General features: G+C 38.4%; 2 protein-coding genes across 4 annotated transcripts in view; one reads left to right on the top strand and one right to left on the bottom strand.

The window, feature by feature from the left end:
• PRKD3 (protein kinase D3) overlaps positions 1 to 3,838 on the top strand; it is an 83,608-nt gene extending 79,770 nt beyond the window's left edge. For both annotated transcript variants that reach the window (XM_006737455.3, XM_031032555.2), the window contains 2 exons: positions 313 to 398; positions 1,275 to 3,838. In XM_006737455.3, the coding sequence (XP_006737518.1) occupies positions 313 to 398; positions 1,275 to 1,448 (260 nt within the window). In that variant the 3' untranslated portion in view covers positions 1,449 to 3,838. The remainder of the gene's footprint in view (positions 1 to 312; positions 399 to 1,274) is intronic.
• Positions 3,839 to 5,444: 1,606 nt separating this feature from the next.
• NDUFAF7 (NADH:ubiquinone oxidoreductase complex assembly factor 7) overlaps positions 5,445 to 25,256 on the bottom strand; it is a 29,865-nt gene continuing 10,053 nt past the window's right edge. Inside the window, exons 3-10 of one of the 2 annotated variants that reach the window (XM_006737453.3) lie at positions 17,586 to 17,666; positions 16,681 to 16,791; positions 13,608 to 13,821; positions 12,724 to 12,782; positions 11,943 to 12,053; positions 7,927 to 8,070; positions 6,527 to 6,700; positions 5,445 to 5,789 (exon numbers count right to left, since the gene is read on the bottom strand). In XM_006737453.3, coding sequence (XP_006737516.1) covers positions 5,577 to 5,789; positions 6,527 to 6,700; positions 7,927 to 8,070; positions 11,943 to 12,053; positions 12,724 to 12,782; positions 13,608 to 13,821; positions 16,681 to 16,791; positions 17,586 to 17,666 — 1,107 coding nt within the window. In that variant the 3' untranslated portion in view covers positions 5,445 to 5,576. The remainder of the gene's footprint in view (positions 5,790 to 6,526; positions 6,701 to 7,926; positions 8,071 to 11,942; positions 12,054 to 12,723; positions 12,783 to 13,607; positions 13,822 to 16,680; positions 16,792 to 17,585; positions 17,667 to 25,256) is intronic. The other variant, XM_081796910.1, reaches the window with a different exon arrangement.

Raw genomic sequence — 25,256 nt, forward strand, 5'->3', positions numbered from 1 at the left:
TTTTTCATCTTTGCAACCACCTCATTTACAGATGAGGAGAAACGGCTGCGGGTACTAACTGACCCTCTCCCACACTGAACGTGTACTCTGCACTGCCTCCTTAACCAAACAGGCACACCCCCTCAGATAGGTACTCTAAGTTCAATAAACATTTATGGATCACTAACAGGTTAGCTGTAAGACCGTGGCCTTGAGAAGCGAAAACCCTCAACCCTGTATTTCTGTGGACTAAACTGCCTTCTTAGCAGACTCACAGGTTTGGTTTGCCCCATATGCCCAAATCCACGTGTCTGATTTTGTCTTTTCTCTTAGCAATTGATTTGATAAACAACCTACTTCAAGTGAAGATGAGAAAACGTTACAGTGTGGACAAATCTCTCAGTCATCCCTGGCTGCAGGTAAAAAAAAAAAAAAAAAAACCTTTCTCTCTGGTGATACTCATTTGAGCAGTTCGTTGTAATTTGTCTTAGCTAATGAAACTACTCTAAGATCAACAGATTCTCCCTTAGACTACTGTAAGTGTCTACAGTGATTAGTTTGTCCTGTGGCTGCATCTCTGGAGGTTTTGCAGTAAACCACTGAAGTGCAGAACTGATAGGCAGTTAAACTCCCGTGAACTGAAAGCAGTGATTTAGCCTTTTTATAGGACCTTATGTTTCATTTGACCTTTTTGTAAGATAAGCATCTTATTTTGTCAAATATATTTTACTTCAAAAACATCCACTAAAAGATTCATATTTGCATTGATGAGATCAGAAATGCCATTTAAAATGTTTGGCCGAATTCCCCCAAAAGCTATTGCGTAGATTTGTCAAAAGATACCCCCAAACTCCAGAGTAAAGAGAAGCTTTAGAACTATTTTAAAGGGAGTAGGGGGTAGCATTAACTTCAAAACAAATGCAATCATAGTTAGTCTCCATGATTATTAAACTATCCTGGTAGTAGATTCTAAGTACTTTTCCCTATTTTGAGGAGTAAGGTGTGGGTATAAGGTCAGAGTATAGAACACAATGTTTTAGTGATTATTATTAGCTATCTCAGAAGCCTCAGGTAATTTTTTCTTTTTAGTTGTAGAAACTAGTTACTTCACTAGAGATTCTAAATTTGAAAAAGTATTTAACATCACTAATTTAAATGTTACAAATGGAACTGACTGTGTAGCAAGTACTTAGAGGAGTTTGGGTTGTCGATTTTGTGACTGGGGTGCTAAGAAAAAAAAAGTTCACAGTAGTTTGTTTCTTTTATACTTTATAATCACTTCATGTTTTTCCTAGGACTATCAGACTTGGCTTGACCTTAGAGAATTTGAAACTCGCATCGGTGAACGTTACATTACACATGAAAGTGATGACGCCCGCTGGGAAATACATGCATACACCCACAATCTTGTGTACCCAAAGCACTTCATTATGGCTCCCAATCCAGATGATATGGAAGAAGATCCGTAATTATCAATGAGCTAACTTCAATAAGGAAGGATTTCATTTTATGGACTGATATTTTGCTGCACAACTGTTGTTTGTAGGTTGTCATCTGCAAGGGTGCAAAGATATGGGGAATATGATAAGGAATCCGTGACATCAGTACTGTAGTTCATAATGAGTAGGTACAAGAGGGGAAACTGAGTAATAAAAATAGACAGTGGAACCAAGATGAAGCTTTTCATAGCATAGCAATGACTGGTTTTTGTATTTTTTCCTAATCCTTCACTTTAGTACTATAGTGGCATTTAATTTATCTTCCCTTTCCTGTTCCATTATTTTTTAAAAAGGAGAAAAAGGAAAGCTTAGAGTGCAGCCATTGCAAAGCTTGATCAAATCCTATAAGAGCTCTAACCAGGTGTGCATTTAAGAGATTACTGAGGAGGGGCCACCAGCATGAGGCTTCCTGTGAGGACTCTAAACATTTGTTTAACCACAGACACACGAGGGGTTTTTCCTAGGAGCCTAGAAATGTTTCCTAGATGCTAGGCTGTTTTACCCTTTTTTTTTTTTTTTTTTTTTTTAGGTCAGTCAAGAGTCCAAAACCATGATCCCTAACCTTTGGAGCTACATTCTTAATATGCTCTCTACAACATAAAAATTAAGTTAGTCCCCCTTTGTATGTTGGAACGGCCTCTAAGATAATTTGGGACAATTGGTGCCACAGAACCGGGAGGAGGGCCTGCTGGTCTGTCTGCCCCTCGCTCAGCTCCCCTGCCGTGTACACACGGTGCCACCGTAATGCCCCAGCTGGTTTCCAGCACTCAGTGAGTACAGATCTGAACTTGCATCACACAACTTCTCATTACACAGAGTTAAGTAATTTGAGGAAGAAAATTATTAAAAGTAAGGCCAGTACAGGATCAATTAATGCTACAAAGAAGAACAGCAAAGACTGTATCCTTTTTTTCTTCCCTTAGGTTAGTGGAAGGCTTTACAGATATCTGGAATGTTTTTAAATCAATTATTTTAAGCAGTTTGGGGATGGGTGGGGTGGAGCATGAAACATTTATTTTATTCTTTCATTTGCTCTGCTGATACCATAGCCCTACCCTTATAATTTTTTTTTTTTAACATTTCAGCACCAGCAGCCCGCTAAAGAAGTGTTTCTCTACTCAGATATAATGTTTAAGAGGTTAGACTTTTTCATAGCTTTTAAAAAGTTACTAATGGTTTTCTCCCCCCAAAAAGTTTAAGCTCTGGGACCACCCACTTATTTAAAAAAACTAGTGGCTTTTGGTTTCTTCATTCCACAGTAATCACTGTAAACTTTTTTTTCCCCCAAAAAAAGAACAAAAGATTTGGAGTCAGAAAATCCAGTCTTAAGTCTTGGCTCCAATCTGTCTGAGCCTCAAGATCCTCAGTCTATGAAATGAAGACCATAATTTTTGCCTCTACCTTCCTCACAATGCTGTTGTGAAGATGGGCTATGTATGAAGATACTCATACTCCCTAAAGTGTGAACTATCATTGCCCCACTGAGTCTGAGGTAGCAAAAGAAAAGAATGTCCCTGGATACAAACAGTCGGAGCCAGAGAGGGCTTGAGAGAGCCCTGAAGCTACTCCATTATTTAAGACTAAAAGTACTGTTGAGAAAGGAGCCATCATGCAGTTTCCTCTGTTCTGAGCTCTAATTTTACTTACTTACCCTCACAACAGCCACAGAGTGAGTTCATTATGGACTCCATCTCACAGATCAGGAATATTAAGTAGCCAGCTGCAGAGGGTCACAGTATGTGGAGGTGAACCCCGGTGACACCCTGCCCCCACCCAACCACTGTGCTGCACTTCCTACCCGTACACATCGCCAGGAAACACTCACAGTGTCTCTCAGTAGGTCATTCTCCTGTGGGAATTTTAAAAATTTCATCAAATTTTGCAGAACCTTTTAGGGATGACTTCCCCACATTTGTCCAAAGTAAGTCTGTTTATACCAGTGTGCTAAAATGGAGTAATTCTGAGTCCTGAGGCACCCTATTGTGGTTTTACTGCATAAGGTGAAAATTAACTGGAATGATGTTTGCTATACTTACATAATCAAACTTTACAAGCCATGAAATTAATTGCACTCTTTTTGTTTGTGTTGTTGAATGCCTAAGAAGTTTTCTAAAAAAATTTGTAAAGGCACTGTCAGATAATTTGGAGTTGACTCATTTACTCCAGATACTGTATAACCTGCATAACCTTTTTTTTGGTCTTGAAGTCTTGTATAAGAAATAATTGTTAGAAACATTTGATAATGTACAAAGTAGTCTATAATGACACTGTTCCGTACATTTTTATATTTTTTGTTAATCCCACTTTTTGTAAATATCCTCAAAAAGCTTGATAATAAAATGTATTTCCATATCACCATACTTTTCCATGTGAAAACCTGAGCCTATCTCTAATAGAGGTATCCAAAGAAAATTTTATTTGGTTGTGTTATTTTTCCAGGCCTTGGTAAAAGAATTATTTTGGAAACAGTATTTGTAAATGGAACTAATGCTATATTTAAAACACTGATTTTTTTTTTTTAACTACCTAAAATAAAAAACAACTCATTATTTCAATTTTATATGAAATCTGAGGTAATTATCTGGAGGTCATTTCTTGGCATGAAAGTTTAGAATAATTGTAACTATAAATTATTCAACTATTGTAACTGCTACAAGACTTAAATAAGCCAAATGCCATTCAAAGTAACTAGGTTTTACGATACAAGGCATTGCCTGATTCCTCCCGTTAATTATAAAAACTATTAAATAATTGAGAGGGGCCAGTGTTGGGCATTTTCACCTTCCAAAAACTCTCCAAGTCTTTGAAAAATAAAATATGGAAAAAAATAAGGGTGACTACGAATGGCCCAAGGCAGGGCAGCATATGAAAAATAAGCCCTCTATCTTCCTACTTACTTACAGAATGCTAGTCCTGTTCTGAGTTAAGCCAAACAAGCAATAGAAAACAGAGAGTTGATCACTCTGCCAGTGAACTTCCAATATAGTTAAGCTATAAGTTCAAAACATACGTCTAATACTCTTTTCCTTTAATCTCACTGTAAATTTTTGTTGCCAATATAACAATTCCTCAGAAAGTATGTATCTGGTATTAATATAAATGTTCTGTGAACCAAAAAATGAGAACTTACAGCATGAAAACTTGACATTTATCTGAAAATGAGGGAGAATTAGCTCAAATCAGAAAATATTCCTGCTACGTAGTCTACGTTTACTCTCATATTTCAGGTACACGTTAGGTTTTTACTAGTTTTACTGGGACTTAAATTTTTTTTTAAGATTTTATTTATTTTGAGAGAGGGAGAGGGAGAATCCCAAGCAAACTCCATGCTGAGTATGGAGCCTGACGTGGGACTCAAGATCCCACAACCCCCAAGACCATGACCTGAGTTGAAATCAAGAGTCAGACACTCCTCAGACTGAGCCACTGGGGCACCCCTAATTTTTTTTAATTATAAAATTCACAGAAGCAAAGGGTAAAACATTTACCACAAAGGAGAACGATTTCCACCCTTTAAGCCCACTTCCACATTGGGATATTTAATAGTGATTACTGGGCATCCTTTCCTTAACTTTTTGTAAACAAGTAACTATCACAGAAAACAACCAGTCTGCACTAATATATTAATTAAGAAAAATGGAATCATAACTATAAAACATTCTCTCCACTATACTTTTTTCACTTACCACATTCTTAGAGATGGGTCAGAAATATTGCTCTACCTCATTTTTTTAAAATAGTATGTGGATAGTTCTATTTAATCCATTCCCTGTGGAAGGCCAGTTAGGTTTCTGGTTTTTGCTAAACCAATGAGTGTTCATGTTTACTTTTTAAAATAAAAATACAGCAACTAGCCTTATTAAAGGACACTCAGTTTCTCAGTAACTTGTTTCATTAAGCTGAAAGCACACAATTGTGCCAAAAGCCAGACACAACCTTAAAAGATCAATATTTAGTTGTACTGTATGTAAGATGGGCTATTTTTATTGGCTATAAAGACAAAATATTGTAATACTTATTTTACCTGTGATATATGAAATGTGTTCCCTTTATTTTGCTTTCTTAGGCAGACTTAGGGGTAAAACGTCCACACTGAGATCACCGCCAGGCAAGTTCACCAAACCCAGCTACAGGTGACACAGAGGGTTTTGACTGACATGCATTCATCGGATGGCTTCTACCATGAAGTCTCTGATGAGGTAGCAAGGCAAAAAAGTTAAATCTTTCTCCCATCTTCTTAGGATTCATCAACATATCATATCCCTGAAGTAACTGCTGCCTGGCTGGCTCATCTGATTTGTCTAAAAGAACCTGAAAAGGAAAGTAAAAATAACCAGAAGGATTCCTAGTTACATGCAGCAATGCTAATGACCATTGGCTACTGAGCAAAGCAGGGCTTCAGATGGGATTTCTCATCACCTGCCTCAGAATCATGGGGTGCTTATTAAAAACATAGGTTGTTAAGACCCAAACCTGTGGATCTGTATGTTTAACAAACATTCCCAGGTGGTTTGATGTACACTGAAGGGTTAAGATGTTTTCAGGACACTTCTAAAACTCATCCCCATAAACATGGTCAAGTTTTCTTTTCTTTTTTTTTTTTTTAAAGATTTATTTATTTATTTGAGAGAGCGAGAATGAGAGAGAGTACATGAGAGGGGGGAGGGTCAGAGGGAGAAGCAGGCTCCTCGCTGAGCAGGGAGCCCGACGCGGGACTCGATCCCGGGACTCCAGGATCATGACCTGAGCCGAAGGCAGTCGCTTAACCAACTGAACCACCCAGGCGCCCCATGGTCAAGTTTTCTTACTGGACATGAACACTATTTGAAAGTCTTCGTTCTGGCTTGTGTGGAGATGCAGGGGCGTGCACAGCGGCCCCACCCCGGGCAGCACGGCTGCACCAGGCCCTATGCTACCAGAAAGACTACAATACCCAGGGCCTGCTGACGGAGAAGAGCACGGGGGGGAGGGGGGGATGTATTATTTGAAACATTTTTGTGAAATACTACAAAATTAAAATATTTAATGATCATGAAATAAATCATTACCTTCAGCCGGACATCAATGCCCATATTTTTTAAAAATGTCTGTTGTTTTATTGGCCCCAGAGAAGCTACTTCTCCCTCTGCCATTCTGCGCAGATAACTGAAGTCCACATCGGCTGTGAGGTCCGCTGTTCCTGGGGCAGTCAGGACGTCATGGAGCTTGTGGCCACAAAACCCCTTGAACATAATTTGTAATTTTAAAAATGGTGAGTTTTTGTCCCTTTGTGGTTATCATTATCAAGATTAAAGAAATGCTATCATTTTAGTACATTTTACATAACTCCTAGAAAGAAAAACATAGCCTAAGGCAGTGGTTTACAAACTCTCTATATAGTAGCACCCTTTCCTCAAATGAGATGCTACGTGGAAAATCCAATATAAAGGGCGACACTGGAGTGCCTGCAAATGGCTGCCTTTCACATTTCATTACTGCTCATGGTGATGGAGTAGAGATCTCATCGGAGATCCCATCAGTTCTCCACGTAAGTTAACTTGTTTCTTACTAGAATCAAGCTAAACTTTCACCAGATTCTAGGTGGTGTTTGACAAGGTGTATCCATCAACTACATGCATCAGAATCACCTGAGACCATGTTACTGCGCTCTGCCCAGACCTACTGAATCAGAATGCTGGAGGTAAGGCTAGGGAATCAGACTTTTTAAAAAAAACTCCAGGGTTTTTTTCTTTAGTTACAATAAAATCAGAAATTGAGAACCACAGATCTAGAAAATGACTAATAGTAGTATCCAGTTAAATGTATTTCAATTAAAGTACATTGAACACAATTGATAAAGAACATAAAGGATGTGGGGTGCCTGGGTGGCTCAGTCGTCAAGTGTCTGCCTTTGGCTCAGGTCATGATCCCAGGGTCCTGGGATCGAGCCTCGCATCGGGCTCCCTGCTCCGCGGGAAGCCTGCTTCTCCCTCTCCCACTCCCCCTACTTGTGTTCCTGCTCTCGCTATCTCTCTCTGTCAAATAAAATCTTTAAAAAAAATTTTAAAAAAACATAAAGGATGCTTAGGAAGAATTAAAGAATACTTCTAGAAAGGAAAAAAGATTGAAAATATGATAGGGAAAGTCTGATCATAGTAGCTAGATCAAATCTACAAATCTTCCCGTATGTATTACTCGGATGCTAAGTAGGATCTATGCAGACCCAGGTTCTGCAGCTGAAGAATGTAGACGATTCAGACCCTGCTCCAAGGCCAGTCTGGACAGTGAGATCCTATGGTTAAGGGCAATTATAATAATATGAATTAATACTCTTTACGAATAATGTAAAATTACAAGGCCAGGCATCGTAGAAACCAAAGGTAAAGATCTTCAATGAGCTTCAAACCTAACAACTTAGTAGATGATACCAGTGAACTTATGGTAAGTCATGTTACTGAGTCATACATACTCTGAAGGTATCTGTCTTCGTTCCGTCGTGACCATAATCGGCAATCAGTGCAGCCCCTCCGGTTAGCGCAATGCGCTGAGAAAGCTCCTGAATGATAATGCCAGCCTCAGGACACACTTCCACGTGGTCCCTCATTTCATCACGCTAATAAGGGAACAGGTGAATCAAAATGCAGCACTGGAAAGAACAGTTTCCTTAGGGTTTTTCTACAACGAGCATTTCTTAGTTACAATAAAAATAAGTTCCTTCTCAATGTGTATTATGTTGTCTACATTCAACCTTTCACAGGATATCCTTTTTATTATACAGAACTCCCTAGTGCTTTGATGCCGTTTACTAAGTTTACAGATATTTTAATTTTAATCTTTTTATAAAAAGGCATATGCTCTCCCAAACTCCTAGATGACCAACATTATCATTTTATTTATAGTGATATTACTCTCATAATTCATATAAATATATTTCCCTGGGTTAAATGCGTGGGAAAGGAATTTTTGTCTGCCTAGAACAGTGCCTGGCAAATAACACTCAAAAATTTGTGCTGGAAGAGCAAATGATACAAAACCCGATATAACAGACCCTAGCAAGCAAGTATATTATGATGCCTTCTGCTGGGGCAAAAGGTATTCCAGTGATACACCCTCTATTTAGAAACCTCAGCTTATAAACTTGCAATGTACCTGAGGCCCTAATTTCCCAAGATGTTCAACTATTTACTAAAGGGTCCTCAATAAGTGCCTATTAATCTAAAAAGTGAAATGACAGTATTGTAACTTGTCAATTGACCAGTACATAGGAAATTTCCTAATCCCTGAGAAAATGGGAAAAAACTTTTTTCTTCATTATGAAAATATACAGTAAAACTTTTCTTCATTATGAAAATATACAGTACCTTTTGCTCCTTCCTAACACCCTATTAAAAATGACGTACTGGGTGCCTGGGTGGCTCAGTCAGTTAAGTGACTGCCTTCAGCTCAGGTCATGATCTCAGGGTCCTGGGATGGAGCCCTCCATTGGGCTCCCCGCTCAGCAGGGAGTCGGCTTGAGGATTCCCTCTCTCCCTCTCCCCCACTTGTACAGGCTCATGCATTCTCTAAAATAAATAAATCTTTAATAATTAAAAAAAAAATAGGAGAAGTAACCTGCCCTGATCTTGCCTATAAATGGCACAGAGCTAAGAGGTATGGAGTCACACACACTTAGCTCTTGAGCCTCTGCTCTTCCTACTACTTAAAACTAGAAACAAGTTAAATTCTCAGTGTTTCCTCATTCTGTATCTACTAGGCTTATTGGGAGGGTTAAATCAAACAATAAACTACTTAGCCCCCAGTTCTATTAAATAAATCACTGTGGTTGAACTGTAAAAACATGAGGTGAGCCACTTAAGGCATAAGCTGACATACCCCAGCATACAATGCTGACATTCTAGACCACTCTTCAACACCGCAGATTCTGTTACCATTCGCCCCATCCAAATGAGAGGGAAAAATCACCGCTCCCTCTTTCATAAGTGAGTACTACCAAAGTCAAGAACTAAAAACAATCACATCTCCCAGGGCCAAGGAGTCAGCTCTTGGTAGCTATGAATTTGCTCGTCATTCAGGTAAAGCGGGGTAGCCAGAATATGAAAAAATAGAGATGTTCGCAAGTACTCAGACTGATATTTTAACTTACTTATGCTCTGCAAAAAAAGCTTAATTGATAGGTTCATGTTTAAAAGCTCCTGTGCTGGGACGCCTGGGTGGCTCAGTCTGTTAAGCGGCTACCTGAGCATGATCCCCAGGGTCCTGGGATCGAGTTCCGAAACAGGCTTCTTGCTCAGTGGGGAGCCTGCATCTTGCTCTCCAACAAATAAATAAAATCTTTAAAAAAAAAAAAAAAAAAGCTCCAGTGCTTTTGAAGCGAGTAACTTCTGAGGAAGAAGTTGTTAGTTATGGTCCAGAAAGCAGACCTTTTTAAAACAGGCAATCTATTCTGTTCAGATGGCCTTCACTGAATTATGTTCCTGTAGGTCATACAGAGGTTATTCAGGTCCAGTAAGATTCTTGCAGGTAGAATGTTAAAACTTAAGGAGCATGGGGATTTTGTATGAGAAATAATGGGAAAAATGTGATTTAGACTTTTAACTGCTGTAATTAAAGCTTAGTAAAACAAATACTCTAAAGTAACTTGATAAGAAAATGAATGTTTTTTTTTTTCTTTCTTTTTTTTAAAGAGAGAGCAGGGTGGGAGGGGTGGGGGGGGCGGGGAGACAGAATCTTAAGCAGACTCCACGCCAGTGCATGAGCCTGATGCTGGGCTCAATCTCACAACCCTGAGATCATGACCTGAGCCAAAATTAAAAGTCAGATGCTTAACCAACTGAGCTGCCCAGTCACCCCATCTAAAGAAGTTTCTAAAATCTGTAAAATGCCCTTTCTCATACTAGTCAGTGTATAGCTTATAAGAAGTGATCTTTTAAGAGTAAATTAAGCATGTTTTACATAGTTGGGATATACTTTTTTAAAAAAAGAGAATGGATTGCTCATCCAGAATGAAAACCCCATATACTTATATGTAATTTGCATTAGAATAATATGTAGATTCTTTTTTTTTTTTTTTAAGATTTTTTTTTTTTTATTATTTATTTGACAGAGATAGAGAGGGAGAGCACAAGCAGGTGGAGTGGCAGGCAGAGGGAGAGGGAGAAGCAGGCTCCCTGCCGAGGAAGGAGCCCAATGCAGGGCTCGACCCCAGGATCCCGGGATCATGACCTGAGCCGAAGGCAGCCGCTTAACCGACTGAGCCACCCAGGCGCCCCTAATATGTAGATTCTTAGAAAGGTTTCATGAATTTCACTTTTTTATTGTTAAAAGGCCAGGCTACCAACAAAGTCCCCAAATACATACATAATGTCATGACTGATTTTCAACAAGAATAATCTTATTTATTTTACCTATCTATAATTAAAATATTTTTTGTTAGTTTTGAAAATGTATATTAAAGTTATATTTTTAGGTTATGAGACAAGGCTTTCATAACTATTTGAACTCTTACAGTAAGAATGTTTTAATACAGGCTATTGTCACTTTATTTTTTTTTTTTAAGATTTTATTTATTTGAGGGAGAGAAGAGAACATGAGCAGGGGGAGGGGAGAGGGAGAAACAGACTTCCCGCTGTGGGGCTCAATCCCAAGTCCCCGGATCATGACCTGAGCCAAAGGCAAGATGCTTAACCGACTGAGCCACCCAAGAGCCCCTAATATAGGCCATAGTCACTTTAGATGAAAAATTACCACACCTTCTGTTTTTCTTCATGATTACTTGAAGCTGTTAGTTAATTTAGTTGCAAAGATATTTTTTGTCTGTCTAGAGGTAGATATTTTGCCATATGGATATTGTCTGTAACTATATTTACACATATAAGACTTGATACTATAGCTGTAAACTATTAAAAATTATCACCATTCTTTAAAAGATTTTAAAAAATAAAAATAAATAAAACAAGCAATCTAAAGCCCAAACATTCCTGACAAGTAAAAGGTTTTTTGAACCCCTAAACATGACCCCAAGATAGAAAGGCTCTTATGATTATTCCTTGAGGTCAACAAAAAAGCAGCAGTAAATATACCATTCTGACAGTAGTTGTTTTGAGAATTAAATGAGAAAATTCAGAGTAATACATACAAAGTACTCAATAAATAATTGTTTTCACAGACCTCAAGCTCTTCGGGTCAGGTAGACAATACTCTGACCGTGCCACAGGGAACTGAGGGAAAGGGAGAAGGTAAGGGACTTGCTTGAGTAAGCGCTTACTAACTTCCTTCTCACATTACATTCAAGTCACGCAGTCCAGAGATAATCTGAACCAGGCTCCTGATTCGAGATCCTCTGCACTTTTCACTACTAATAAAAAGCACCTCACATGTTATGAGCAACTCTCCCCTTGCCCCTGTCAAGGAACGCTAAAACAGGAACTCAGAAAATAAGACTATGAAGATTTGGTTGGCAATAAACTAAGAAGAAAAACTTCCTACTTGTATGAAGACTTCTGCTGGTGTGACACAAGGCGCCAAAACAAACCTCAGCTTATCAGAAACCTGTGGATCGATATCAATGAATACTTCTCGCCATCCTTGTGGGGTTTTCTAAACACAAAATAATGCATAAAAACAAATTTTTACCAGTTTTTTTCTCAGAATTGCCTCTAACTAAAAATAACTATTTTTCTCCCCCTACCATATATGACAGATGACTAACATTTACAGAGTACTTTACCACTGAAAATTATTTCAAGGCAATACTGGAAGGCGCAAACTACTGGTGTTGGCTGGATAAGAGGCGGAGCCGTAGGGATAAAATGAGCGCATGGCAAGTGCTCCCAATAATGGAGAACAGACTGTGAAGGATGAATCGGAAGCTTTTGCTAACAAATCAATACATGCTCTTAGCCTCAGACACTACGGTACGCATACATTACCACCAAATCTTAAATGTGCTCACTTCAACTTCAGTGAGGAAACATTTTAATCTTTGGATATTAAAGCTATTTGCTAAAATGTAACCCTTCCTTGTACTTTAGCCATTTACCATCTTCTATCTGCGCACATCTTTATCCCTGGAGAATTAAGCATTCTTACTAGTTATCCTAAGAGAATGAAGGTTCTACTTAATACTTCACTTTTGCTTTTCAATTACTTCTATTCATCAGAATTCCAAATGTAGTTAACTTCAACAATAACTTCAACAACCATAAATGTTTTTTCTTACAACATAAGGCCCTTTGTTATTCAATTAATGACTTTAGCCCATCAATACCTGAAACTTATGCACAGGAAGGACATCAAAAAATTCATGTGCTAGATAAAAGCTGTGTCCTATTTAAAAACAGAAGAAAAAAACTGTTTCAGCATTTTTAAGGCAATACTTGATTCATTCATTTGAACACGAACAAAAAGAAAACGCCTGGTTCTCCGTGTAGGAACCCGTGGTGTTTGCACAGCCATCTCTACAGAGAATCATCCACCTCATTCACATCTTCACCTACTCTGCAGAACAGACAAAAGAACATTACTGTTCTCATTTCCCACACAGCAGGACCAGACAGGCTATCACAATTATCAGTTTAAACTTTTATCCCTCACCAGGCATGAAAGAAATCAGAACTCAAATTGGTTAGCTCAAAGAGGCCTTGAACTTCCCAAAATCTCTGAGACAGCTGAGCCCGGGGCTGGCTGAAGTGGCTTCCCCGAGAGCTGAGCACCCCTGCAGGTATGAGCAGGGACTCATCAACACAGGACGCCTGTCCGGTGCAGGGATTTTCCATCCCCCCGAAAGGCCAGCAAGAATGTTCAAAAGATGAGACAGTTCAACTAAACCCACCTAACACTGCTTCCGTCAGGCCCCACTGCCTGGGGCTGCTTCAGCATCAGTACTTTCTGAGGGGTCAGGAAAAACTAAAAGGTACAACAGAGATCGACACTGTCGTTTCTGCAAAACCACAGGAAATTCATTGCTCCTACTGTTAGCCATGTTATTTTCTAATACAGTGCTCTTTTCGAGAAAAGGATTAGCTCTTCCCTATGAGTAAGGGACCTGGCAGCACTAACTCTATGAGCGTGTCCTCTGTGGCTCTGGTCACCTATCATTGCTGGGATGGGATGCGATCAAAATGATTTCATTACGTCGTATAAAAGAATTACCTTTTGGAACATCATGCAGATCTCGGTACCATGAGATTGGAATCCCAGATTTTGTAACACCTTTCATATATACAGGGGATCCAGCATTTCGCTCTAGTGGGATCTTCTCTTCAGTCAGTGTTAATGCTTGAATCTCACTCAATTTTCTGCTCACCTCTACCAGATGTATTGAAATGTCACAGTTTTTCAGCACAGATCCAAGCTGACTGAACACCTAAAAACAAAAAAAGGATGTGCCCGGCTAGCTCAGTCGGTAGAGCATGAGACTCTTAAAGACAAAAAAAGGGAAAAATACAAGTGTTGAGCAGATTTGGGGTTTTTCTAACCATTTACCTTAACAATTTGCTCATGTTACAGGAATAACATTTGGTTTTGGAGGAATTTGTTCTTCACACAAGCCACTCTCCAGCAGTCTATGAGAATCATAACCTATCCATTATTATACATTGTCCACATAAGAGATGAACAGTACACAATTTGGTTTCTTAATGATAAAAATTAGATTGACTAATAAAAGAAAATTAAATATTTAACATCCAATAAATAAGCAGATTAAGGGATCTAAAAAGAAAACAATAAATTGTATACATACCCTTGATTTTATAAAGCTGCTATGTCTATGAAATAATCTCATCTTTGAGATGTTTAAACTGTATCTTCAGGAAATAAAATTTGAGTGGCTCTAAAAACTTGACAGTTTAACTTGGTAATTCTTCCACATTTTTAATTTTTTCTTAGCTACACACATTTTTATAACTGTTGTAAACATGAGGAAAAAAGGAATATACTAATACTTTATCAATATTTTAATGCTAAAAATTCAATGCCAAAGCATAAAGTACATCAATAGTATTTTTCATCTGAATTTAATTTTCATTGGTGATTTGCCTCCTGCTTTGGAGATCTGAATATGCATGTATAGGCTGATAATAAGGACAAGATGATTTTTCCAAATTTTGTTTTGAAATGAAACTACAAATAGAAAAACTTCCCAAGAGAAAAATCTTTCAGAAATTATGATCAAGAAATGAAAACAAGTCTGCAAATATGTCTTTGTCTATTTTCTTAACATTCCTTTAAATTCTTTTGCTTTTTAAGGTTCTAAGGACTCGATCTAGGGAAGCATCCTTTATACATTTTAAGAGCTGTGGGCTTGATTTTTAAAGTACTTGAAACAAGATGGTATTATTTGAGAACCTTATCAAATATTTTATATTCAAATGACTTTGCCAATTTAAAGAGATATAAAATAGAGCCCCGGAAACCTAAATCAGTGGTTGGTTTCTTTCACCTCCCAAATATGATATAATCAAGGTTGTCAGATTTATAAATTAAAAGCCTTCGATTCCTAATTTCAAGCAAAAATCATACAGCATCAAGGCATTTAAATGTATACTGAATATGTGTTTTATTTTATACACTTAAGATAAACTAAAAAAGACCATTGGATTCCAAAACAGTATAACAACAAAAGTTTAATACAAGTACTTGTCATGTACTTTAAACATTCCTTTTTAATGTTTTTAGAAAATCTTAGAATGGAAGAAAGAACAATACATGGAAAAATATCAGCTATCTGATTAAAGGAGAGTGACCTGACCCTTCCCATTGGAGCCCCCATGTCCTCCCTCACTGTCAAAGGTCACCACTGTTCTCAATCTGGAGTTTATAATTTCCCACTTTTTCTTTATAAATGTTACTGAACACGTTTGTATCACCAAACACATATTGTTTAATGCTATTTGGGGATTTCATATAATACAATCATATGATGCGAATTCTTGTACAAATTGCTGTTTTCACTCAACATTTGCTGAGTTTCATCTGAATATCGTGCATTCTGCTGTGACTTCATGCATTTGCACAACGCTTGGCATTCCATTGTATGACTGTACCACAATTTATTGATTTATTTTCCCACTGATAGTCGTCTGGGTTGTTTCCAGTTTTTTGGCTATTCTAAACAATGCTGTCTTCTTGTACATGTATCCTGGTACGTATATGCACTCATTCCCATAGGGCATACACCTAGCAGTAAAACCACCGGGTCAAACAGTGTAAGAACTTTGACGTTGGCAGATGATGCCCAATAAGCACTTCGAAGTGCTTACGCCAAATTACACTCTTACAAACAGTGTATGAGAGTCCCCAGTGTGCCACATCTCCCCATCCTCACCAACCCTTGGTGCTGCGAAATCTTCTCATTTTGAGGATATAGTAGTATCTCACTGTGATTTTAACTTTCATTTCCCTGACTCCCAACCAGTCTGAGCATTTTTTTGGTTTTTCCTGGCCATGTAGATTTCCTCTTTCATGGTGGACCTGTTCACATCTTTAGCCTGACTTTTCTATCGAGTTATATGTCACCATCCTAACAACTGAAAGGAATTCTTTATGTATTCTAACTACCAGTTCTTTGTTGGTTATATGTATTGCAAATAACTCCTCCCACTCTGTGGCGGCTTGTCTTGTTCCTCTCTTTACAGTGTCTTTGAAGAACAGAAGTTCCTAATTTTTTTAAAGAACAAAAAATTTGGGACGGCTGGGTGACTCAGTCAGTTAAGCGTCTGCCTTCAGCTCAGGTCATGATCCCAGGGTTCTGGGATCGAGCCCCACATCGAGCTCCTCGCTCAGCAGAGAGCCTGCTTCTCCCTCTGCCTGCCGCGCCCCCTGCTTGTGCTCTCTCTCTCTCTGACAAATAAATAAAATCTTAAAAAAAAAATTCTTTAATGTAGTTGAAATTATCCTTCTATTCATCTTTTCCTTTATGGCTTCTGCTTTTTATATAATTCAAAAACTTTTCCTACCTAGAAGACAAATATACTCTCCCATAATGTCTTCTAAATGTTCTAAACTTTTACCATTCACATTCTCTCCCACCCTCATTTTTTAGATTACAAACAGACAACAAGTTACAATTCATGTATTATTCTGACATTGTACTTCAGCTGAGAAAGACTGTTAAGGAGGTAGGACCAAAAGCCAAGGAAATCAATGGAGTTTGCAAACAAGTCAAAAGAACAAAGATTCAGGTGAGTACGTGAGGATCTAAAGCCATTCTTTTATTACCTACCCTCAAAATATCTCCTGCGAGAGTACCCCTGCCTGGGCCCAGTTCCACCAGTTGGAAAGCTGCATTTTTTCCAGTAGCCATCCATTCGCTAATGAACCATATACCTAGCAGCTGTGACAAAGAAAAAAACTACACTGAAGTATTATAAAATATAAAAGTATACCACAATATAAAACTCAACATAAATACATACTTTATGCCAGAAAGCAAAATGTTTGCAATGTATGTATGTATGTATGTTACTTAATATGTACATGTATGTATGCACACCCAGGAGCTTCACAGAGACTACATTACAAAAGACACCACTTAGAAAGCTTAATAACAGGAGAAAACAGTTAAAAGGCAGTCCCCCATAAGAGGTCTCATAACACAGGTAAGAGGATATCACTTACAGGAAGGTGTTAGTCTTTGAAAGCAAATAAACACATGGAATAGGATTATGCCACTTCTTCATATTCATATGATTTCAATAATTACGTGGCTTTTTAGGCATAATTAACATTTTTTAATACCTAGATTCTATTTCCTTTTTTGTACTATTTCCTATATCTAAATTTATCAAGGGGTTTTTATGCAGAAATGAACGAACTAGAATTCCTAAGAAGAATTCAGAATTTCTCACAGGAGACTTTTGTCTAACTATGGTGCAATCTTGGGCAGGGGCTGTAGAGTGTGTCTCTCCCCACTAATGCCTTAGTGTTTTGCATCTTTTCTCTCTTTCTTCACTTATCTCTCTCTTTAGACCTCCATTGTTCTCTATTCCTTCAGCATGATTAAAAATGAAAACTAAAAAAAAGAAAAAAGAAAGAAAACTTGAATCACAAAAACAAAGCTGTAAAACGCTATATTATAGAAGAATACAACTTGATCTGCTTTCATTTACAGTTTACATTGAATATTACCTCCCCAAAGATCTGACTTATTTCCGGTGAAGTAATGAAATCTCCTTTTTCTCCTAGCATGTCACGGTACACATAATATCCCTGAGTAAAAAGAGAAAGTAGAGAAAACAAATTAACTTTCAAATAAGCCTTTTAAACCACCCCTCCAAAATCTTATATGATGTATACAATAACATAATCATTTGGTAAGAAAGTTCTCTCTTTTCTAAATAAACAAGATAAACACAGCAACTTAACCTAAACTTTACAAAGTGCCAGTCATGTTGCAGAACAGGTAGAAAGATGACCACTCCTTGACCATAAAGGCAAAAGCCATGCCATGTCCATCTTCACATCCCACATCTTCCCATCCCACCCTGCTCCCCAACCCAACACAGTAAGACCTTGCCTGCCCCTCCCTCCAGCCTCCTCTCCCAAATGCTCACTGTTTCAAATCAGCCCCGCCTGGTGATGTCGGTGGTGATGTTGCTTGACCTATGTGCTCGTTATGTGGGAGCATTCACTTTGTGAAAATTCATGAAGCTATGTGCCTGTGATTTATGCATTTTTATAAATGAATATTTATATCTCCATAATTTTTTTTTTAATTAGCCCTGCTTGTCCATACATCCATGCCATTGCAAATGCTCTCCTTTCTCCCTTCTCATTTCTCCCTGGCAATCTTATACTCAATAAAATTGAATCTGCTCAAATGCCAGCTTCCCTAACCTCCTCCTCCAGCCCTCCAACCTCATACTAATTGCACTGCTTCCTTTTATGTGTTAATTTATTTATATGTCTGTGCTCCTCACCAAGAGGCATAGTTACTTGGTGAAGAGGACCATCTTATTTACCCTCCTATCCCAAGTTTTAGCATACTGTCTAAACGTCAAGACATACTCAAAAATTCTTTCTTAAAAAATTCCCTATGCTCCTCAAGCCCCTTCCTCCACCACTTTACTCAGCAGGTGACCTAGACTCCTGCCCATAAAGGAAGTAAAGAATGTTATAAAATAGGATTTACTCAGCACCCTGACCCCACCTGGCCTCCACCTGCTCCCATTCATTCCTCAGAACTGAAGATAAAATGCCTTTACCTTCTGCTCTTATCCAAACCTAATCCCGCCACCTGTGCTCTGAATCATCACCTCTCCTCACACAGCTCTCATGGGCCAGGATCTCGTTACCACCCCCTTCTCTAAACACTTTAACTTCCCTCTCTCAGCAGCAGAAATATACTTGAGTCACTCCCATTTAAAAAAAAAAAAAAACTGTTTTCATTTCATACAGCATCTCCTCTCTAGCTTTTCTCTTTCCCTTCATATGTGAACATTTCAGCGGTGTTTTTGTGGCACATTATGAATCACTCTGGTAGATGAAGACTATGTATTCCTTCATAGAATGTTTTTAAATGCAGGACTTAAAACACACAGGATTACCCCTCCCTCCAAAAAACTGAAAAACATTCGTCCAATATTTAAAAAACAAACTTGTGATATAGTAACATATATGCATCCTTATAAATACATTAATAAACAAAGCTAAGCCTGAGGTCTAATAAGTAACAAAGTTTTAAAGTATGGAAGAACACAATGTATTTTCAGATACCTATGATCACTACTGGTATATGACAATATCAGTGATTTCCATGGATGCTAAAATCATTGGTATTACTGATGCCAGTGATTATTTCCTATGTTCATAATAAGAGAAATGCTAAATTTCAGTTAGAGGCTAATGAGGAAATGCAAATTAAAACCATGAGATATCCCTCATGCCTATTAGAAAGACCACCATTAAAAACACAAGAAACAACAAATGCAGGTATAGACCCTCTTATACACAAGGCCACTACTTTCAAGACCAGAAGATGTAGCTGATTTACCTAATACATAGATAAAAACACAGAGAGTTAAACAAAATGAGGGGACAGAGGACTATGTCCCAAATGAAAGAATAAGACAAAAATCACAGAAAAAGAGCTAAATGAAACTGAGATAAGCAATATGCCTGATAAAGAGTTCAAAGTAATGGTGATAAAGCTACTCATCAGACTTGAGAAAAGAGCAAATGAATGCAGGAAGAACTTCACAAAGAGCTAGTAAATATTCAAAAGAACCAGTCAGAGTTGAAGAATACAATAACTAAAATGAAAAAACACTAGAGGGAATCAACAGATTAGAGGATGCAGGACAGATTAGCAACCTGAAAGGGTAAAGAAAAGCAAACAAGCTGAACAGCAAAAAGAAAAAAGAATTTAAAAAATGAGAATTAGTTGAAGGAACTCAGCAACATCTTCAAGCATTAAGAGCATTCACATTATTAGGGGTACCAGAAGGCTGAGAGAGAGATGAAAGCAAAAAAATTTAAAAAAGTAATAGCTGAAAACTTCCCTAATATGGGGAAGAAAGCAGACATCCAGATCCAGGAAGCACAGAGAACCCCTAACAAGATGAACCCAGGGAGGTCCACAAGACACAAAATAATTAAAATGGCAAAAAATAACGATAAAGAGACAATCTTAAAAGGAGCAAGAGAAAACAGTTATAAACAAGGGAAATCCCATAAGGCTATGAGCTGATTTTTCAGCAGAAACTTTGAAGGCCAGAAAGGAATGATTTTAAGGCACTGATATTAAAAGCATTGAAAGAAAAAAACCTCAAGAAAGAATACTCTACCCAAGCAAGATCATCATTCAGAATAGAAGGGGAGACAAAGAGTTTACCAAACAAGTTAAAGGAGTTCATCAACACCAAACTAGCCTGACAAGAAATGTTAAAGGGAATACTTGAATGGGGGGGGGGGGAAGTGGGGGAGGGGCCATAACTAAAAGGAAATTACAAAAGCAAAAAATTTCATAGGCAAAGCAAACATATACCAAAGATAATAGATTCATTTATTACAAAGATACAATCAAGGTTAAAACACAAAAGGAGTAAAATCAATTATATGTACAAAAATTAGTTGACAGATACACAAAATTAAAAGATGTAAAATATGAGAGAGGAGCAAGATGGCGGATGAGTAGGAGAACTAAATTTTGTTTGGTCCCAGGAATTCAGCTACATAGGTATCAAACCATTCTGAACAACTACAAACTCAACAGGAGATTGAACAAAAGAATAGCAGCAACTCTCTGAACAGAAAAGCAACCACTTTCTGGAAGGTAAGACGTGTGGAGAAGTGAATCCGCAACGATATTTGGGAAGATAGACCACGGGGAGAGGGAGCCTCTGTCAGCTGGCTACTGGCAAGTAATAGAGCAGCAGAGCACAAAATTGAAACTTTTAGAAGTCTGCTCTGCTGAGGGACATCGCTCCAGTGGCTAAGCGGGAGGTGGAACCCTCGCTGGGACAGTGTGGTCTCAGGACCCTCGGAGTCACAGAAACATTGGGGGTGCCTGAGTGCGGCAGAGCTCCCACATAGCAGAGCAGAGAAGCCGGCTGCAGAGATGGAGCCGAGGAGTGGGCTCTCAGCTTGGGGTTGCCATAAACTGTGATCCATGGCACAGTCGGGCCATTGCTCCTCCAGCAGGGACCCAACAAGTGGCAGATCCAGGGAAACTCCCCTTCCTCCCCCGGGAGGAGTGGTGCGGAAGCGCACCGCAGGGATCTGCTGGGTTTGGAGACTCCACACGGGGCCGGGTGCCAGAGATAGAAACGCTCGGTCACAGGCCGGGTGGGCACAGAGTGCGGCTGGAGACGGGAGTGATTGACTGCTTTTCTCTGGGGGCTCACTAAGGAGTGGGGCCCCAAGTTCTCGGCTCCTACAGAGCCAAGATTGGGAGGCCGCCATTTTCATTCTCGTCCTCCAAAGCTGTACAGAAATCTTTCAGGGCACAAAAGCCACCAAGAGCAAACCCGAGATTACGTAGCCTGGCCCCCGGCAACGGTGGGGCAATTCCGCCACTGGCAAAGAACATTGGAGAATTACGACAACAGCCCCAACCCCGGCCAGAAGATCAGCAAGAACATCCAGCCAAGACCCAGTTTACCAATCAATGAGAACTGCAGAACTCTAGCACTAGGGGAATACAGCACAAAGAAGTCATGGCTTTTTTCCCCATGATTCTTTAGTCCTTCAAAGTTAATTTTTCAAATTTTCTTTATTTTTTTTTTTTAATTTTTCTTTTTCCCTTTTTTAACCAACATCTTATCAATTCGTTTTTCTAAAATCTATTTTGAAGTTTCATTCTTAGAGTCATATTCTATCCCTTCACTGTAGTTAACCTTATTTTTTGTATATATATATAAGTTGTTCTCTCTTTAAAATTTTGGGATACAGTTTCTTCTAACAGACCAAAATACACCCTAAATCTCTAGTGTATGGTTTTGTTCTAGTCTCCTGCCTGATCACATTCTCTCCCCCACTTTTTAAAAAAATTTTTCTTCTTTCTTTTTTCAACCAACTTATCAATTACTTTTATAAAATCTTTTATAATTTTCATCTTTACAGTCAGATTTCATCCCTTCATTGTATTTACCCTTATTTTTATACATATATAAGTTTTTCTTTCTTTAAAATTTTGGGAAGCTATTTCTTCTAACAGACCAAAATATGCCCAAAATCTAGTGTTTGGCACTGACCTATTCACCAACCTGATCATATTCTTTTTTTTTCTTTCCCTTTCTTTTCCCCCTGGTTTCAGGTCTCTTCCGATTTGTTTGGTGTATGTTTTTCTGCAGTCGTTGTTACCCTTTTAGCATTTTGTTCTCTCATTCATCTATTCTCCTCTAGACAAAATGACAAGATGGAAAAACTCACCTCAAAAAAAAGAACAAGAGGCAGTACCGACTGCCAGGGACCTAATCAATACGGACATTAGTAAGATGTCGGAACTAGAGTTCAGAATGATGATTATAAAGATACTAGCTGGGCTTGAAAAAAGCATGGAAGATACTAGAGAATCCCTTTCTGGTGAAATAAAAGAACTAAAATCTAACCAAGTCGAAATCAAAAAGGCTATTAATGAGGTGCAATCATAAATGGAGGCTCTAACTGCTAGGATAAATGAGGCAGAAGAGAGAATCAGTGATATAGAAGACCAAATGATGGAAAATAAAGAAGCTGAGAAAAAGAGAGATAAACAACTACTGGATCATGAGGGCAGAATTCGAGAGATAAGTGATACCATAAGATGAAACAACATTAGAATAATTGGGATCCCAGAAGAAGAAGAAAGAGAGAGAGGGGCAGAAGGCATACTGGAGCAAATTACAGCAGAGAACTTCCCTAATTTGGGGAAGGAAACAGGCATCAAACTCCAAGAGGCACAGAGAACCCCCTCAAAATCAATAAAAATAGGTCAACACCCTGACATCTAATTGTAAAACTTACAAGTCTGAGAGAAAAAGAGAAGATCCTGAAAGCAGCTCGGGACAAGAGGTCTGTAACCTACAACGGTAGAAACATTAGATTGGCAACAGACCTATCCACAGAGACCTGGCAGGCCAGAAAGGACTGGCATGATATATTCAGAGCACTAACCGAGAAAATATGCAGCCAAGAATACTACACCCAGCTAGGCTGTCACTGAAAATAGAAGGAGAGATAAAAAGCTTCCAAGACAAACAAATACTAAAAGAATTTACAAACACCAAACTAGCCCTACAAGCAATATTGAAAGGGGTCCTCTAAGCAAAGAGAGAGCCTAAAAGCAACATAGACCAGAAAGGAACAGAGACAATATACAGTAACAGTCACCTTACAGGCAATAAAATGGCACTAAATTCGTATCTTTCAATAGTTACCCTGAATGTAAATAGGCTAAATGCCCCAATCAAAAGACACAGGGTATCAGACTGGATAAAAAAAACAAAACCCATCGATATGCTGCCTGCAAGAGACTCATTTTAGACCCAAAGACACCTTCAGATTGAAAGTGAGGAGGTGGAAAACCATTTACCATGCTAATGGACATCAAAAGAAAGCTGGGGTGGCAATCCTTATATCAGACAAATTAGATTTTAAACCAAAGACTAAAATAAGAGATGAGGAAGGACACTATATCCTACTTAAAGGGTCTATCCAACAAGAAGATCTAACAATTGTAAATATCTATGCCCCTAACATGGGAGCAGCCAATTATGTAAGCCAATTAATAACAAAATCAAAGAAACACATTGACAATACAATAACAGTAGGGGACTTTAACACCCCCCTCACTGAAATGGACAGATTATCTAAGCAAAGGATCAACAAGGAAATAAAGGCTTTAAATGACACACTGGACCAAATGGACTTCACAGATATATTCAGAACATTCCATCCCAAAGCAACAGAATACACATTCTTCTCTAGTGCCCATGGAACATTATCCAGAATAGATCATATCCTAGGTCACAAATCAGGTCTCACCGGTATCAAAAGACTGGGATCATTCCCTGCATATTTTTAGACCACAATGCTTTGAAACTAGAACAATCACAAGAGGAAAGTCAGAAAGAACTCAAATACATGGAGGCTAAAGAGCATCCTACTAAAGAATGAATGGGTCAACCAGGAAATTACAAGAATTTAAAAAATTCATGGAAACAAATGAAAACACAACTGTTGAAAATCTTTGGGATACAGCAAAGGCAGTCCTAAGAGGAAAGTAGATAGCAATACAAGCCATTCTCAAGAAACAAGAACAGTCTCAAATACACAACCTAACCATACACCTAAACGAGGTGGAGAAAGAACAGTAAATAAAGCCTAAACCCAGCAGAAGAGAAATAATAAAGATCAGAGCAGAAATCCATGAAATAGAAACCAAAAGAAGAGTAGAACAGATCAATGAAACTAGGAGCTGGTTCTTTGAAAGAATAAGATTGATAAACCCCTGGCCAGACTTATCAAAAAGAAAAGAGAAATGACCCAAATAAATAAAATAACGAATGAAAGAGGAGAGATCACAACCAACACCAAAGAAATACAAACAATTATAAGAACATATTATGGGCAACTACATGCCAGCAAATTAGACAATCTGGAAGAAATGGATGCATTCCTAGAGACCTATAAACTACAAAAACTGAACCAGGAAGAAATAGAAAACCTGAACAGACTCATAACCAGTACGGAAATTGAGGCAGTAATCAAAACTCTCCCAACAGGAGCCCAGGGCCAGATGGTTTCCCAGGGGAATTCTACCAAACATTTAAAGAGGAATTAATACCTATTCTTCTGAAACTGTTCCAAAAAATAGAAATGGAAGGAAAACTTTCAAACTCATTTTATGAGGCCACCATTACCTTGATCCCAAAACTAAAGACCCCATCAAAAAGAAGAATTACAGACCAATATCCCTGATGAACATGGATGCAAAAATTCTCACCAAAATACTATCCAGTAGGATCCAACAGTACATTAAAAGGATTATTCACCATGAGCAAGTGGGATTTATTCCTGGGCTGCAAGGTTGGTTCAACATCTGCAAATCAATGTCATACATTAATAAAAGAAAGAACAAGAACCATAAGACCCTCTCAATAGATGCAAAGAAAGCATCTGACAAAATGCAGCATCCTTTCTTGATTAAAATTCTTCAGAGTGTAGGGATAGAGGGTACATACCTCAATATCATAAAAGCCATCTATGAAAAGCCCACAGCGAATATCATTCTCAATGGGGAGAAACAGAGCTTTCCCCCTTAGGTCAGCAACATGGCAGGGATGTCCACTATCACCACTGCTATTCAACATAGTATTA

The sequence above is a fragment of the Leptonychotes weddellii genome, chromosome 10 (genome assembly GCF_054177405.1).
Source record: "Leptonychotes weddellii isolate Sample4059 chromosome 10, ASM5417740v2, whole genome shotgun sequence".
Taxonomy (NCBI): domain Eukaryota; kingdom Metazoa; phylum Chordata; class Mammalia; order Carnivora; family Phocidae; genus Leptonychotes; species Leptonychotes weddellii.